General features: G+C 56.2%; 4 protein-coding genes across 4 annotated transcripts; 3 read left to right on the top strand and 1 right to left on the bottom strand.

Annotated features, from left to right (window-relative positions):
- Window positions 1-254: 254 nt before the first annotated feature.
- On the top strand, window positions 255-1221 carry CMQ_8306 (uncharacterized protein; the record flags this gene model as incomplete). Its single annotated transcript, XM_014315847.1, has 2 exons — window positions 255-758; window positions 844-1221. 2 exons carry the CDS (start codon window positions 255-257, stop codon window positions 1219-1221), a joined length of 882 nt encoding a protein of 293 aa, XP_014171322.1.
- Window positions 1222-3461: 2240 nt separating this feature from the next.
- On the top strand, window positions 3462-5655 carry CMQ_8090 (pentachlorophenol 4-monooxygenase; the record flags this gene model as incomplete). The annotated part of the gene is made up of 4 exons (XM_014315631.1): window positions 3462-3757; window positions 3837-4222; window positions 4275-5309; window positions 5366-5655. 4 exons carry the CDS (start codon window positions 3462-3464, stop codon window positions 5653-5655), a joined length of 2007 nt encoding a protein of 668 aa, XP_014171106.1.
- A 2484-nt stretch (window positions 5656-8139) lies between these two features.
- On the top strand, window positions 8140-9806 carry CMQ_8112 (hydroxymethylglutaryl-synthase; the record flags this gene model as incomplete). Its single annotated transcript, XM_014315653.1, has 4 exons — window positions 8140-8199; window positions 8374-8476; window positions 8547-9607; window positions 9669-9806. 4 exons carry the CDS (start codon window positions 8140-8142, stop codon window positions 9804-9806), a joined length of 1362 nt encoding a protein of 453 aa, XP_014171128.1.
- A 3441-nt stretch (window positions 9807-13247) lies between these two features.
- On the bottom strand, window positions 13248-14595 carry CMQ_8103 (xyloglucan-specific endoglucanase; the record flags this gene model as incomplete). Its single annotated transcript, XM_014315644.1, has 3 exons — window positions 13248-13934; window positions 14112-14167; window positions 14325-14595. The coding sequence occupies 3 exons, from the start codon at window positions 14593-14595 to the stop codon at window positions 13248-13250; spliced, it is 1014 nt and encodes a 337-aa protein (XP_014171119.1).
- Window positions 14596-15551: the final 956 nt, after the last annotated feature.

Here is a 15551-nt window from a genome sequence, read left to right on the forward strand (position 1 = left end):
CTGTTCTGTCTCGCGGCCAGCTGAAACCCAGGCTGCATCACAGGCGTCGCAGCCGATGCCCAACACTGCCCGCATGTCGCACAGCCGGTTACATCTGGTTCAGCATTGACGACGCCTTGGAGTATGCTTGATTACCCCGGACTCGTAGGCCGGGTCGCCAGCCTGAAGAATGTCTCCTGAGCTTCTCTTTTCGTCCAACATCAGACTCGTCCTCTCGTGCTCTCATCCCAACACAATCATATCAAGACGTCCTCATGAGAACATCTGCCCTGGACGGCCTCTGGCTGCTCTCCCTTCTCGCACCGGCTCAGTCCTCGGCCCTCGACTTCACCGTGGCTGGCGGTCAGATATTCACGCCCGGCTTTGCCATTGTAGACTCACCACAACCTGGCACACCTTTAGGAGGAGGCAAGTTCTTTTCTTCTTTTTCCCCTCCTTTCATCTCTTCACCTAACCTCTCAGACTCCTTACAGCTGGCTATCGACGTAACCGCAGATGGCCGTCTCAACCTGCCGTCCCAGCTGGCCGAAAACAGCCCCAGCCGGATCCACAACATCACCATCTTCCTCTACAGCTACGACACCAGCCACAACTTCACCGTCAGCAACGGCACCGCCTCAGCCAACAACGCCAGTCTCGGCCCCATCATGGACCAGGAGTCCGGCAGCACCGTCAAGCACATTAACTGGGTCTGGCCCGACTGTCTCGTCGGCGACGGCCAGCCAACAACAACCGGCAGTGCCCGGGGGGTCTACAATGTGAGCTCCGACAATCTCATGGCAACCCCATCCCCCCGCTAGCCAACACACCAGCTGCGCCTTGCTTACTCCGCCCCTCTTCCAGATATCCATTCGTCAGAGTTTCCGTCTCAACGACGTCGACCACTACACTATTTTTGACCTGCCCGTATCAGTCACCAACAGTATCGCCGACACGGCCACGCGTCCTTCTTGTGACTCGCTCGAAAACCTGCTGCTCCTGCCCGACCAGATCAATGCCACCGCCGCTGACTCTGTCGGCATCCTTTTTGCGCCGGGCGATGCCACGCAGGTCGACGTCAAGACCAGCAACAGCCTCACCACCGGCGACGGGCTCGGCCCTGAGAAACCACATGCAAAAGAGAGTAACGGGCTGGGCAGCGCCGCCTCCAACCTGTTTCCACCCTCATTGGCGCCATGGCTATGCGTCGCGGCCGTAAAAATTGCACTGCTGCTGCTCTAGGATGCATCGATACCCCCGTCTACGAGCATTTTTGTCAGGCGGACAATACCAAAATCTCAAAGATTCAAAGATGCCGAGCATGGTCATCTGTCACAATTTGCGACAAAGCCACTTTGTCCCACTAAGAGGCCTTTAGCTGCCTCCCCAATGAAGACACTAGACCTTCTTCCCATTTCTGAAGCACGGCGGAAATAGCGCCCCGGCATCGGCCGATCTCCGACGCAGTCACCGTGGAGACGGGCCTCGGTACGGAGTAGTGAGGCAGAGATGGATCGTGGCAAACTCTGCACAGACGACGCTCCTTTTCGGCGAGAGAAAGGGCGCCGTTATATCTTACATACGTCGTAGTGTTACGGAGCACGGAGCACGACGCGCGCGGATGAAGATTTGGACTATCTGGTTTTTTCAAGCTTTCGCGCTTTGGCGTTCGCAACGGTCGGTCAGGCACTACCGAAGCACGGGGCTTGCCTCGTTTGGCCATGTGGGGTTCATGCAGCAGGTCCGGGAAGATAGTACGTACTCCGTATGTACAATGTAAGATACTTTCCGCACTCCATACGGGTGCAGATAACTGCAAGACTCGAATACTCGTCGCCGTCAGAGAGGGCGAGGCCACTAGACGATCGAGCCTCAACAGCCCATTCCTGCCGCATCGGGATAGGATCGCCCATGGCCCAACGTGCCACGAGACAGAGGCAGGTCGCGGCCAGGCGGCCGAAATGTCAAAACCCCCAAACGCGCAAACGTCCTTTCCCTGGAGCAAGGCTAGCGGACCGGGGGGCCTTGGCAGTGGTGCGAGTCACGGAGACAACGGGAGGCCGAATGGGCTGATGTTTTCCTGTCTGACCCCGCCAAAGAAGGCGCGAGCGGAGCAAAGCTGCTCGCCCTTTCCCGACCGGGCTTGGACGTATTCGGAGAGACTTGGAGTTTGGGAAGGGGGGGTAGTTTTCTTATTCGGAAAGCCCCTCCTGCAGCAGCCGCCAATGAACAGGCGCCGGTGGCAGCGCGGCCCAGGCGGTCGTCGGAAATCAGACCACATCAGTCGATCCTCGTGCAAGTTGAATCAACGCTGCAACCTGATGAATGGCTGCCTCGTACGCTCCTTCCCTGTCCCGCCAGCCGCTTCTGGCCCCCTTGGACCCTCCCTCGACCTTGGCCGGTCGCTCCTGCCCCCAATCGCTCCTAGCACTTTTTGGCAGCCGATTTGCAATCCCTCGTGCCACAACTGCTCAGCGTCTGACGACGCTGCACAGCACCCCTTTGCGCGCACTCCTCTGCCTCCTGCCCTTTCTGCCCATTCTGCCCTTCCTGGCAATCCTGTCAGTCCTGTCTGCGCCTCTCTGTATCTTCTCTTCACCGTCTTATCTCTCTATCACTTCCGCCACCGATCGGACGCGAAAAGCCAATTGCAGATATCTTGCACGCCAAAAGGAAGACCGTCCTGGGAAGATAAATAGAAAACAGGGTTGGGAAAACCTGGTCCAGACATTTGTCGTCGCCCTGTCATCCCAGCGTGCTCATTGCCTGTTGGTGAGCCCATGATGCGAAAGCCTGTGTTTGTGTGCCTGCCGTCGTATTACACATAAAGAACCACAGTGGCCTCCATTTTCTCCATTTTCTCGCTTTTGCGCAAAAACGCCCTCGCCAACTTCTTTTTTTCTGTCTTGCCCACCGCCAAGCTCGACCTTTTTGTTTCACCCTCGTCCTCAAGCTTCCGGCTCGAGACTCTTTCCTTCCGCTATCCCTTGCCCCCTAAACCTCGCTTCGCTTTTCTCCAGTACAACCTCATACCGTGCTGCCCCGACACCCCTCCCAAAGTGCGACGCCAGAGAAAGGACAAAAAAAATAAACGCCACTAAGCCTCGTGTTTCGACGCATCCTTGCGCGCCACCTCTCCCACTACTCCTGCCTCTGGCTGAAAGAGTCGCCCTTTTCGACCGATCTCTCCTGGTCGGACCACGCACACTTCCCCATTTGGCTACCCCCGATTTGGCTGCTGCGCCAATTCGATTCGATTCGTCTTGTCTCGTCTCCCTTGCTGCCGTGCCTTTCCTCAGCCGCCCATCTTTCCAACTCGACTCCGGAAAGAGTTCAGAACCGGATAGGACAGAACCAGACCGACGCATTTTCGGCGCCGCAAACGCACTCACCCTCAACGACGACTACCGCATTCGCAGACGCTTCTGAGTGGGGCTCCGGAGCTCAATACGCTGGCTGACGATCGCAGCTACACGCCATCAATGGCGCCCTCCTTCGTTGGCAACACGGCCGATGGACGAAGCGGCGACGTCGCTATGAGCGGCTCCGTCGATGGTGCTGCCGATGGCGCCGCCACGAGCGTGGCAGCCTCTATGACAGCCGAGACCACTGTCGACCCTCTGACGATGCTTAGGAGCATGCCCGAGGCTCCACAGGTCTGCCAAGTCTGCATCGTCGGCGCCGGTCCCGCCGGCATGATGACGGCCGCCAATCTCGCCCGTTTCGGTATCAAAGTCCAGGTCATCGACGACCGGGCAGACCCAACGCCCGTTGGAAGGTGAGGAAGCGCAAACGAGCGAGCGCGAGCAAGCTTCGGTCCTGTCAGACAGAGCGGTGTAGGCTGACAACCGGTCTAGAGCAGATGGCTTGCAGCCAAAGACGATTGAGACCTTCCGGCAGATGCGCCTGGCCGATCCCCTTTTGCAGCGCGGTGTCCGTGTCTACGACATCTGCTTCTGGCGCGGCACTCCCGAAAAGGAGCTGCACCGTCTGGGCCGCGAAGTCCACTACCCGACCGTCATCGACGTGCTCGACCCCTACATCCTGCTCGTCCACCAGGGCATGGTCGAAAACCTCTTTCTCGAGGACATCAAGAAGCGCGGGCTCGACGTCCGCCGCAACACGGCTTTCGAGTCGTACAGCGCCTGTGACACCAAGACCGGTGCCGGCCCTCTGCAGATCAACTGTCGCGCAAACGTGACCCAGGACCGTCGGACCATCCTGGCCCAGTACCTGGTTGGCTGTCCGTCACCACCCGTCCTCTGCCTTTTTGTCTCCTGCTAACACTCGATTAGGCGATGGTGCCCATTCGAAGGTACGTAGGAGTATCCCGGAGGCCAAGCCGGTCGGCCTGTCACAGCCAGCTGTATGGGGTGTGCTCGACGGCGAGCTCGACACGGACTTCCCCGACATTTGGTCCAAGTCTCTGGTGTATCAGCAAGACCTTGGTTCCATCCTCATCGTTCCTCGCGAGCGCAACATGACGCGCTTCTACATCGAGCTCAAGAGCGGACCTAAGATCGACCGTCGCGAGCTCGGCCAGGAGTTTGTCATGCAGCGTGCCCGCGAGATCATGGCGCCCTTCCGCATCCGCTGGAACTACATCGAGTGGTTCGGCCGCTACCAGATCGGCCAGCGCATCGCCAGCCGCTTCACCGACAGCCACATGCGGGCCTTCCTTGCCGGCGACGCTAGCCACACCCACTCGCCCAAGTCGGCCCAGGGCATGAACACGTCCATGCACGACGGCTGGAACCTGGCATGGAAGCTCAACTTTGCCATCCGAGGCCTGGCCAAGCCCACCCTTCTGGAGAGCTACGAGCTGGAACGTCGCAAGATCGCCCTAGACCTGGTCAACTTTGACTACGAACATGCGAACCAGATGGCGGCTGGCGACGCCGTCGCCATGGCTGAGAACTTCAAGACGAACGTGCGCTTCATCTCGGGCATCGGCGCCGAGTACGGCGAGAACGCCATCAATATGGTTGAGGGCACCTCGTGGGTCATGGGCGGTGCCAAGCCTGGCTGCCTGTTGCCGCCGGCAAAGGTGACCCGCTACATCGATGCGAACCCGGTCGACATCCAACTGGACATTCCCATGCTCGGCCAGTTCCGCATCTATCTGCTCATGTGGGACGTGCATCAGTCCCAGATCTTCCTCGACACCTTCTGTGATGCCATGGCTGCCACACACTCGCTCATGAACCGCCTCTCTGCTGCGGCCAAGATCTCGTACGCCCTGCAGCCCCGTGGCCCGGCGCCCGAGGACATCTACATACGGCCAGAACGCTACACAAGTGTCAGCGACCTCTTTACCTTTTCGGTCATCAGTAAGTTTCCGTGCACAACGTCTTGTCCAGGACATGTTTGACTAACGACGCTGCAGCCACGATGCCAAAGAGCGAGATTGAGATCGCGGACCTGCCACCACTGTTGCAAGACAGCCGCTGGACGTTCTACCTGGATGATGTTCCAGGCCTCGACACACGCGGAGCACTGTGCACCAACAAGTGGCTGGGCAGTCTTGGACCGGGCGAGGTGGCGATTGTGAACGTGCGGCCTGACGGTTATGTCGGGTCCCTTGGCCGTTGGGACTCTAGCCTGGACGAGTCTGGCGTCGAAGCGGCTCAGTGGCTGGACAGATACTACGACCGCTTCCTGCAGGTGCCAAGCTGAAAGCGGGGAGATGACAATCGAGCGCCAATCAAGGCGCAGGCTTAATATCAGGCGACGCCTACTTGTGCTAGCACAATGGCACACCGCCGTGCAAAGCATGCGTTGCACGGCGTCAGCGATCATTCGACGGACAGAGACGGGGTGGTGCGCAGGATCTAAAAGGCCGAGGCTCGGAGCAGATGAATAATACGAAGCGGGCTGAAAGGAATGTCTGAACAGAAGAAGCATGGCGTCAGGAGTGCGGACTGCACATTTTGCGTTGAATATCTATGATTGTAACAAACACATCGCAGGCCAATGCAGAGACCATGTGATGCCCTCAAAATAATGCAACGGATGGCTCACCTGTACTGTTGTAGCCGATGAGCCAGCGTTTGTCTCCAGCCAAGGCAGTTCTGCAGGGAAGCGGGCTGTCCGCTTGCGGACGAAGCCTGGAAAATCAACGGCGCGTCTTGCAGTCCTCGCCACCCGTAGCCTTCGGATACCGATGCTCTTGATACGCCACCACGGTCGTGTCGCAGTTTCCGCGGTTCAGCACCACGGGGTTGAAGATCAGCCGCCCGTCGGCAGTCACACGCTGCTGCTGCTCTGAAAACCTCCATACCCACGAGGGTCTACGTCTTTTCAGGGCCCAGTCGTTACAGAAATGGGCGGCTATGAAGCGCAGGCTCCTCTAGCCTTGGACGTACTTCAGGAACATGATTGTGCGTAAAGCAATGTCCCAGACAAGTGATGCCTCCGAGACCGACACATTCTGCACTCCAAAAAGCGTCACGTAAACCCCTTCCGCAAATCATTCCACCGCGAGCAGGCCTTGCTGATACAGCCGACAAGCGTCTGCGGAGGCGAGACTGAACACCCAGGGAAAAAAGCTCTGTCGGCAGTTGCACAAGATGCATGGCCGTATCGCAGGGTGCACAGTGTGTGGTGTAGCCTCCTGCAAGAGCATGTTCTCTAGGTATGCATCTATCCATGATTGCAATAAGACGGACGTGCGGCCCAAGGCTTCAGACCCGAGCTAGAACGCTCTTTTTCTTGAGAGGGCAAGCTCCGAGGCCCAGACACATCCATCCCAAGCGATCATGCAACAGAAAGACTTGCTGTATCGACTTGCGACGGCATTGGTTGAGAGCTAGCGGAGAAGTGGTGGCGAAGTGTCAGCCACACACACACCATAGCAGTGCACAGTGGCATCCAAATGAGCCGTACGGAGTGCTCGCGACATCCTGCTCGCACAATGACCCAGCATGGTATCTCGCCATTGTCTAGCTGCTGCGAGCGAGGCTCTGGTACTTTGGGACTCGGTAAACAGACCGCAATCTGATCGGCAGGCCTCGTCAGCCTCTCCAGCCGCCGGCCAGGCAGCAAGGAAATCGGAACCGGGAACAGGGGTACATGGCGCCAAGATCAATCCGTGTATGCAATCTACAGCGATATCTCGGTACGCGGTGGCAAAGGCCGAAGGCAGCAGAATTAACGACCAAGATGTGATAAGCGGGAAGCTCCTGCAACGCTTTGTGCCTGGTGGAGTGGGCCTTGGTCAATTTAGAAGACGGCCCTAAAGCCAGGCCGACGCACCAACACAGAGCGACTGCAATTTCCCTCCCGATAGCGGTATCTGCTATTAGTCTAGATCCCACAGTGCCATTCTGTGTGCTACACGTTGAAGCCTTCTGGCTGCATTGCTATTGCCGTTTCGGGTTCCTTCCCGGTCAGGCAATGAATGACAATGGTAAGACGATACTACCACCCGTCAACGGAGTAAAAGCTCAACGCCCAACAAAAAAAAAACGCAGACGATCCGCCGTTCCCATCTTCTCTCAACTGTCTCGCCCTTACACCGAAAAGATACAGTTGGGATTGGGGTTTCTCTCTCACCTTGCTTAAAGGCCAAGCCTCCCCTTCCATACTGTTGTCACTCTCCCGTCATTGCCCTTCACACAACGCACAGAAACACAGAACTCGGAACACCAAACACACGGAACACAGAACAGAGCTCACACAGGACAGGACAGCCCAATTGCACCCGGCAAAGAGAATAGCAACTGGTACGTACCTGTGCTGCAATATATATCACATCTTCATGTGTAATTTTGCCCGTGCATCCACGCGGCGGCTGATGGGATTGGCTCGTCGTTTTGGCCGGCCGCATGTTTCTCAATCACTACCTGCCAGGCCAAGCCAGATCTACTCTAGGCTGCTTTAGCCCCGCAAGGGCCCCTATTAAACGGCGGTGAACCGTGCTGCCTCTTCTGTACACCGGCCCTTTTTGCTGGCCAAGGGAGAAGAAAGGGAAATTCACCGGTTTCTGCAAAGGAAAAAAAACCAAAAAAAACCAAAAAACCAAAGACAAACACTGCAGATTCTCGGCGCTGACGGTCCCCCTCTCCCAGACCTCTCAATTCTTCAAGCCTCTGCTTCTTCGGCTCTCGACCCGCTGTCTTCTGCCTCGGACTCTCCAACTGCCCCTCTATTATTTTTGCCATGGCCGCTCGCCCCCAAAACATTGGTATCAAGGCCATTGAGGTCTATTTTCCCAGCCAGGTGCGTCGTGTGCCACCGCAGCTTGTCTGACTCGTGCTTCTCTCTCTCTGGCTTCCATTATTCCTTCCAATTCTCTGTACCGCGAGAGCACGACTCTCCATCCTCTCAGTCTTGGGCTGGCATCGCCCCGCCATCCTTGCTGTTATACCCCCCCCCTGCTAACGCCCTCTCCAGTATGTGCAACAGTCCGAGCTCGAGAAGTTCGACGGTGTCGGCACTGGAAAGTACACCATTGGCCTTGGCCAGACCAATATGAGCTTCTGCGACGATCGTGAAGGTGAGTCGACGGCTGCACCCGTTTCAATTGCAAAATGGCCTCTCTGCTGACCCCACCAATTGTTCTGCAGACATCTACTCGTTCGCCCTCACTGCCACGAAGAACCTGCTCCAGAAGTACAAGATCGACCCCAAGGACATTGGCCGCCTGGAGGTCGGCACCGAGACCATGCTGGACAAGTCCAAGTCGGTCAAGTCGGTGTTGATGCAGCTGTTCGGCGACAACACCAACGTTGAGGGCGTCGACACAGTGAACGCCTGCTACGGTGGCACCAATGCCGTCTTCAACACGGTCAACTGGGTCGAGTCCAGCGGCTGGGACGGCCGTGACGGCATTGTCGTCGCCGGCGACATTGCTCTGTACGCCAAGGGCAACGCCCGTCCGAGCGGTGGTGCCGGTGCCGTGGCTATGCTGATCGGCCCCGATGCCCCCATCGTGTTCGAGCCCGGCCTGCGTGGCTCGTACATGCAGCACGCCTACGACTTTTACAAGCCAGACCTGACGAGCGAATACCCATACGTCGACGGCCATTACTCCATTACCTGCTACACCCAGGCCCTGGACGCCGCATACAAGGCCTACAACGCCCGCGAGCTCACCCTGCAGGCGCAGGCCAAGGCGCCCAGCACCGACTCCAAGACCGGCCTAGACCGTTTCGACTATGTGGCCTTCCACGCACCAACGTGCAAGCTGGTGCAAAAGTCGTATGCCCGCATGCTGTACCACGACTACCTTGCCAACCCCGAGGCCGCCGTCTTTGCCGAGGTGCCGCCAGAGCTGCGCGACATGCCATATGAGAAGTCGCTCACCGACAAGGTCGTCGAGAAGACATTTATGGCCCTGACCAAGAAGCGCTTCCAGGAGCGCGTCAGCGGCGGCATCCAGGTGGCCACCAACTGCGGCAACATGTACTGCGGCAGCGTGTGGGCCGGCCTCGCCAGCATCGTCGCACATCACGACTCGGCCTCGCTGCAGGGCAAGCGCATCGGCCTGTTCAGCTACGGCTCCGGCCTGGCCGCCAGCTTCTGCTCCTTCCGCGTGGTCGGCAGCACCGAGGAGATCTCCCGCATCCTCGACATCCCCGCCCGTCTGACTGGCCGTCGTGCCGTCTCTCCGGAGACGTACGATGCTGTATGTTTTTTTTCTCCCTATCCTTGCCTTCGAGTCACTGACACGGATTCTTCTCCTCCAGCTATGTGATCTGCGCAAGAAGGCCCATCTCCAGAAGAGCTACAAGCCAGAAGGTGACGTGGGTAACATTGCCAGCGGCACCTACTACCTCGTCGAGATCGACGACATGTTCCGTCGCCACTACGCCGTCAAGGCATAGTTGGGCAGACGGCAGAGCGCTGATAGCCGAACATGCGACTGCCGAGCACATTCTGCTATTTCGCGCTATTTAGACGCCCCGTCTCTCTGGTTGATGGGCTGGGCAGCTCCTTGATGTCCAGGCTTGTGTTCTTTTTGCCAACGGGTCATCTTTTCGATCCCAGCAGTTGCGAAGCATCATGTAGCGGACTCGGCGTTGCGCGACGGGGATTAATCTCTGCTTTCTACTTGTCTGCGTTGTGTGCCTCTTACAGGACTACCTGGCGAAGAAATGGAGGTGCAGAGTATGAGATCTGAGGTCCTCATAATTGTGAGCCATAGAAACTTTTAATTTAAAATCGCAGCACTGCTTTACAATAACACGATTGTTTGTGCACACATCTTCAAGGCTCGGTATGATTATTCCATAAAAACCTGATGTACAGTGAGAAGCCTGAAGCGGTGACAGTATCACCGGCCGGTTTATGAGAGTAGTTGAGTGTTCTGTTAGTATCCGATGTAATAAAACAGTAGATGGCTTATGAAAAGACGGCCAGCTCCTTCTCATAACCGTTAGCTGCGGCATTATTGTATTGACCTCAATCCCGACATCGTCCAGGAAGTCCGGCTAAGGTTTGGTGAAACTGGTTTAAAATCATTATATCCATTCTAAAACGAGTTGCTGTCAAGACTTTCTCTTTCAGGCCTATCTGAATAGCTCTTCCCGTACGTCTGGCTGGCCTCTCGGAGCTACATATCACATTACACAACGACCCAAGCACGGCACACAGCTGCACTTGACCCTGGGCCTAATAAGACTTCTGATCATGTGGGATGTTTCGTACAACTAGTCTCGACAGGTCGGGAGAGCTTGTAGGCCCAGGTCATGATCCAGGGTGGTCACGCTGTGTGAGCCATCATATCTCTTCTTGGGTGGCCACAAATTCTGTGCCATGACCTTGTCGACTTTTTGCCTTGACAACCTAGACGACATATCTCTATCCTCATTTTACCCTGCTAACATGAAGACATCTGTCTCCTGCCTTGTTGTCATTGGATTCACGATAATCTGGTCTAATTGGCCGTCACAGATCCTGCGGCCCCCCATCTGTGATGTCCGGAATGATACGGCTGGCTGAAAGTGAGACGTGGCATGCTGATGGCCAAGTCCGTGGTCTTGTCCCAGAAACCGCCGGATCGGGTCAGTCAGCGAGAAGTCCCAAAATGCGGCATCGCTTAGATGACAGTTTACGGAGCGGATCAATGGGAGGGGCGCCGATCTTCACACCGACACGCTGTGGAACTACTCTGTTTGTACATAGTACGGACGTACGACGTAATACACGGGCGGCGCTTCTGAGCGATTTGCAACTGGATCGGCCATCACCCGGACAACGGTTGCCTGTTTGCATCATCCTGCCACGATAGACAATCCACATAGCCTCTCTCCTTGCGCCTCTTGGCGTTCCTTCCGTCTTGTGAGCACGCCCCACCACCGCGTTGCTTGCCAATGTATGACACAGAAGCGCCTTCCCCCACACCCAGATGCGCGCTGTTTTCCACGTCTGGGATTTATCGCATCTGAAGCCCTCCGTTATTGCTTCGCGTCGCAAGGGCTCCGTTATGCTCTTGCCAAGATACTTACGCCCCGTAGTAAGATATCTTATCTCACTTCCCATGCGTGTCTTCCTTTCTTTTACCATCTTCCTATGTATGTGCGCACCGTCACCGACAATCTAAGATGGTCCAGCTACAGTTTGCACCCACGTCCCAGGCGCCAGGAAACCATGGAAAGGGAGGGAGCACAGAGCACAGAACAGCCTTACAGGCTTATTTGGCTTCGTCTCGGAGACGGGCAGCGGCTGCCCGCAGATGAAAGAACGTTAGTTTGGGAAAAAGAAAGAAAAAAAGGCCAGATGCCGTGGCACCAAAGACACAGGAGAAAGAGATGGTCGAACAGTGCGCATACATTTAATCACTGTGCGCGTCCGGCCGAGAAGATACATAGTGGTACGGAGTACGGAGTACCTTCCAGCAGGCAAGTCGTGTCCGCTGCTGCAGGTACCGGCGCCAAAAGTACACGGCCCCGCTTCTGGCGAAAAACGAATAAGCCGGGCAGTGCTCTGATTACGACGTCCTGCATCCGTGGTCCAAAGCAACACCGCACGGATGTAACGAGTTCTCGCCGCCGTGCTCGCAGGCCGTCTGGCGCAGGTCTCGCTCCCGTGCGACGGGCGGCCGCTTTAGGCAGCTTAGCCACCATTTGCAAGGTACTCCGTACTCGAAAGGGAGAAGGGTCTCGGAATTTGCCTTGGGCTAGATGGATCAAAAGATCAAGGCATGCACACCCCCTTTTTGCCTGATCTCCTCCCTTTCCCCCTTCTCATCTTTCCCCCACACCCTCGTCGGTGTTCCACAGAAAAGCTGTCCCCTCAGCTCGTCTTGCGTGGTAAACATCCTGGGATAGTAACCTAACCATCACCGGTAGCCATGAGCAACCGTCGGCACAGCCTTTGTTTCGACCGGAACATTCTAATCTCTGGCTCTCTGCTGCAGCTGGTGGCTTACTCCACGCCGAGACCCTGGGCCATCAAAAGCCCGGTGCAGCCGTGAACAAAGCTCTCCCTTCCTTTGTCGTCGACGATCAACGAACGATCAACGAACGATCTACACGGCACAGTCTTGCCGGAACAAATGGGGGGTTCCTCTTTTGCGCATTGTTTTCTCGCCTGCATGCCGTCGTTAGCATTTACAAAAGTGTCTATGTCTGTCGTTGCAGGTGTGTGCGAGTACAGCAACAATACGCGCAACTGCAACCCAACGGCCACGACTTGGGCCGGGCGATACCTAAGGGCGCAGCAAGCAAGAGCCCGGCTGTCCAATCCGAGCTGTCCAATCCTAATTGTCCAGTCCCAAGCCACATACCAGATCCTCCAATCAGGCTCAGAAGCCTGCGTACGGGGACTCCTAGAAGCCGCAACGAGGCACGTCAATCCCGGCTTCGTGGCCGTAGCCACGCACGCAATAAGACGCTGATCAGCCCGCCAGAAATCACTGGCGTACAACGTGCGTCTACAGCCAACCGGCCGCGCTGCCTGAACAGACGGATTCCAAGACGAGACAACTTGCCGCTTAGAGACACTGTCAGCTCTCAACACCACCCCACGCTCACGCGTGTTCCTGATTTAAAATACCATTCATTAATATGATCTAGAATATTAGGTGCACTCGTGATAGCCGTGTAACCCCAATTAACGGTGGAAAATGCAAAGCCAAACGCCGGTTGTCCATATGCCGCCTTTCCAACGTGTCTAGTATCCAAAGATCCACGAGAAGCGAAGACCCCACCTTATCCAGTTGCTGTACACCAAACATTTCCCCATCTGTCTATTCGAGAGAACAAGGCAGGGAACACAAAATAAAATGCACTACACAAAAATTAAAACGCTGGATGCTAGACGTTCTAAGAGCTTGTCGTCACATTCACGGACATGCTCGGTACTGAGAACGTACCAAATTCCGTGGGTGAGTTGTAGGTTTCGGACCCGAAAGCAAAGTAGCCCAGATAGTCCGTCTCACTCGGGTTGTCGTCAGCGCTGGTGGTGCTCAGCGTGAAGAGCGACGTAACAAGCGGAAGCAGGTCGCCGGTGAACGTCTCTGTCGTTTCCGCCGCAACCCACGTCAGCACCCGCTGGCTCAGGCTGTTCGAGCCCGCGTATAGCTCAAACGTCGTGCCGTTCACAACCTCCGTAGCGATAGTGCCGTTTTTTAGGCCGATTGCCTGGGTGGCCAATCCAATGTCCGCGAACCACACCATGACCTCATACTTAGCAAGCGAGCTGTCGCTAGAGCTTTCCTTGTTGCTGTCAAAGAACATATCGACGGCGACGTTGGTATTGACGCTTTCGGCTACCAGGGCCGACACTTCAGTCGTGGTGGCTGAGTCGTTGCCGAGGCCGTAAGTCCACTCGACGGCGAAGTCGATCTGAGCCAGGGTCTGGATGGTAGCAGGGAAGACACCGCCATCCACCTTGATGTTCGGGAAAGCATGCACAGGCTGGCTTTCAGGGCCCACGGGATACCCCCAAGTGATGCTCCAGCCTGGCGCAGCAGTCTTCGTTGAGTAGGTGCTGTTATCGTATGTGGTGACCTATTCGGGCGTGTCAGCAGGGAAATCCGGACAGAGGCTGGCTTGCTGGTCCGTCCCGCCCATTCGCCGCAGCCGGATTGCGTGTTCCGCCACAGGTAGGATGGTGGGGATAAAAGGACAAGGATGACGAAGATGTGCAAAGACGCCTCGCCGAGTGGACACCGTTCCGCCACTTACATTCATACAGAGGCCACCACCCTCAGTTGCGTTCCATCCCCACTGGTTAGGATTCACTGAACAGGAGATACATAGGTTAGCGAACACGGTCACACGACTAGCTATACGGGGGATGGGCCGAGAACTCGTGTCGTCCCGAGGATTGCTTAGTAAGCAGGCCCTCCATAGGCTTCACGAGAAGGCTGCACAGAAGGCAACGGGAAGGCCACTGACGAGTGTATTGCTGTCCCTTGGTAATAGGCGTGATGCCGCGAGACTTGTCACAGTACGTCTTCGTCTTGATGTCGTTGTCCGAAGCGCCGCCGCCATCAGAGGTGCCGCCGCCGCTGCTGCCGCTGCCAGAAGACGCTGCAGGCGAGTAAATCGGCGATTCACCGACAGCCGAACGGTGCGCATCGATGCCGAAAAGGATACCGAGGGTAATGCCTATTGGTATGGCCAACATGATGAAATTGACCGCGAAGTGGAAACCGAGGATGCCCATGTTGACGAGGTCGAAAGCTCGAACGGAGATGGCGATGGGAAAAAGAGAAAGTAAACGCGGTTGAGAGTGCGTAGATGTAAACGAGAGAATTAACGAATGGGCAGAAAGAGTGTAGTCGGGAACGGCAAGATCAAAAACGAGAGGATGGGGGGGAAAAAAGGCCAGGGGAAAATAGTAGCAGATGAGTGCTAAACGGCAACTCTACTCCGTATCCGAAGGAGACTACGACTAGGACTGTTCGAACGGGAGTGCCGTGGTGCGATTGGTCGGGATTCCTCTTTCCTTTTTCCTTCTTTTTCCTATTTTTCCTTTTTTCTTTTGTCCTGCTTTCTTCCGTTTTCCCCTTTCTAGGATTTTTTTGTGTGCCCCGGTTGATCGTTCTCAGGCCTTACTCCGTACTTTCTGGAAAGTATGACTGTCGTGTTGCACACGGTATCAAAGAGAATGATCCTGAATGGCCGGGCGTCACGCTCGCTAGATAAGGAAGGAAATGGAGGCAGGGGGGATGTTATGCCGAGCATCGACGATTTGTGATGCAGGGAGATGAGGTGGCGCGTCGCTGGCTGATTGCCCTTTGTTATCGGCAAGAGACGTGATGAGCCAGTTAGGCGACAGCAGGGAGGACCAGGGAACGGGAGGACCCCACCAATGCACAGGGGCCCCTGTCAGCGGGCTGCGAACACGAGTATTCGTACTAGTTGATACGAGGCGCAATGTCACATGATCGACGACTTGGGTAAGACGTCACAGGATACGAGAGTTTGGATACGAGCGCCTGTAGCGGCCAAGTACTCCGCAATCAGGGCCGAGCGAGCGAGCGAGCCTTCATTCCAGGCGTGACTCCACTGCGACAGGAAAACGTCCAAAGAGCCAGCAGGCGGCTGGGGAGGTTAGGGAAGCGAAGGAAAAGAACAGAAAAACAGCGACCGTAAAAGCGCAGGCGGACAAAAAATGGC

Source organism: Grosmannia clavigera (genome assembly GCF_000143105.1).
Source record: "Grosmannia clavigera kw1407 unplaced genomic scaffold GCSC_161, whole genome shotgun sequence".
NCBI lineage: Eukaryota > Fungi > Ascomycota > Sordariomycetes > Ophiostomatales > Ophiostomataceae > Leptographium > Leptographium clavigerum.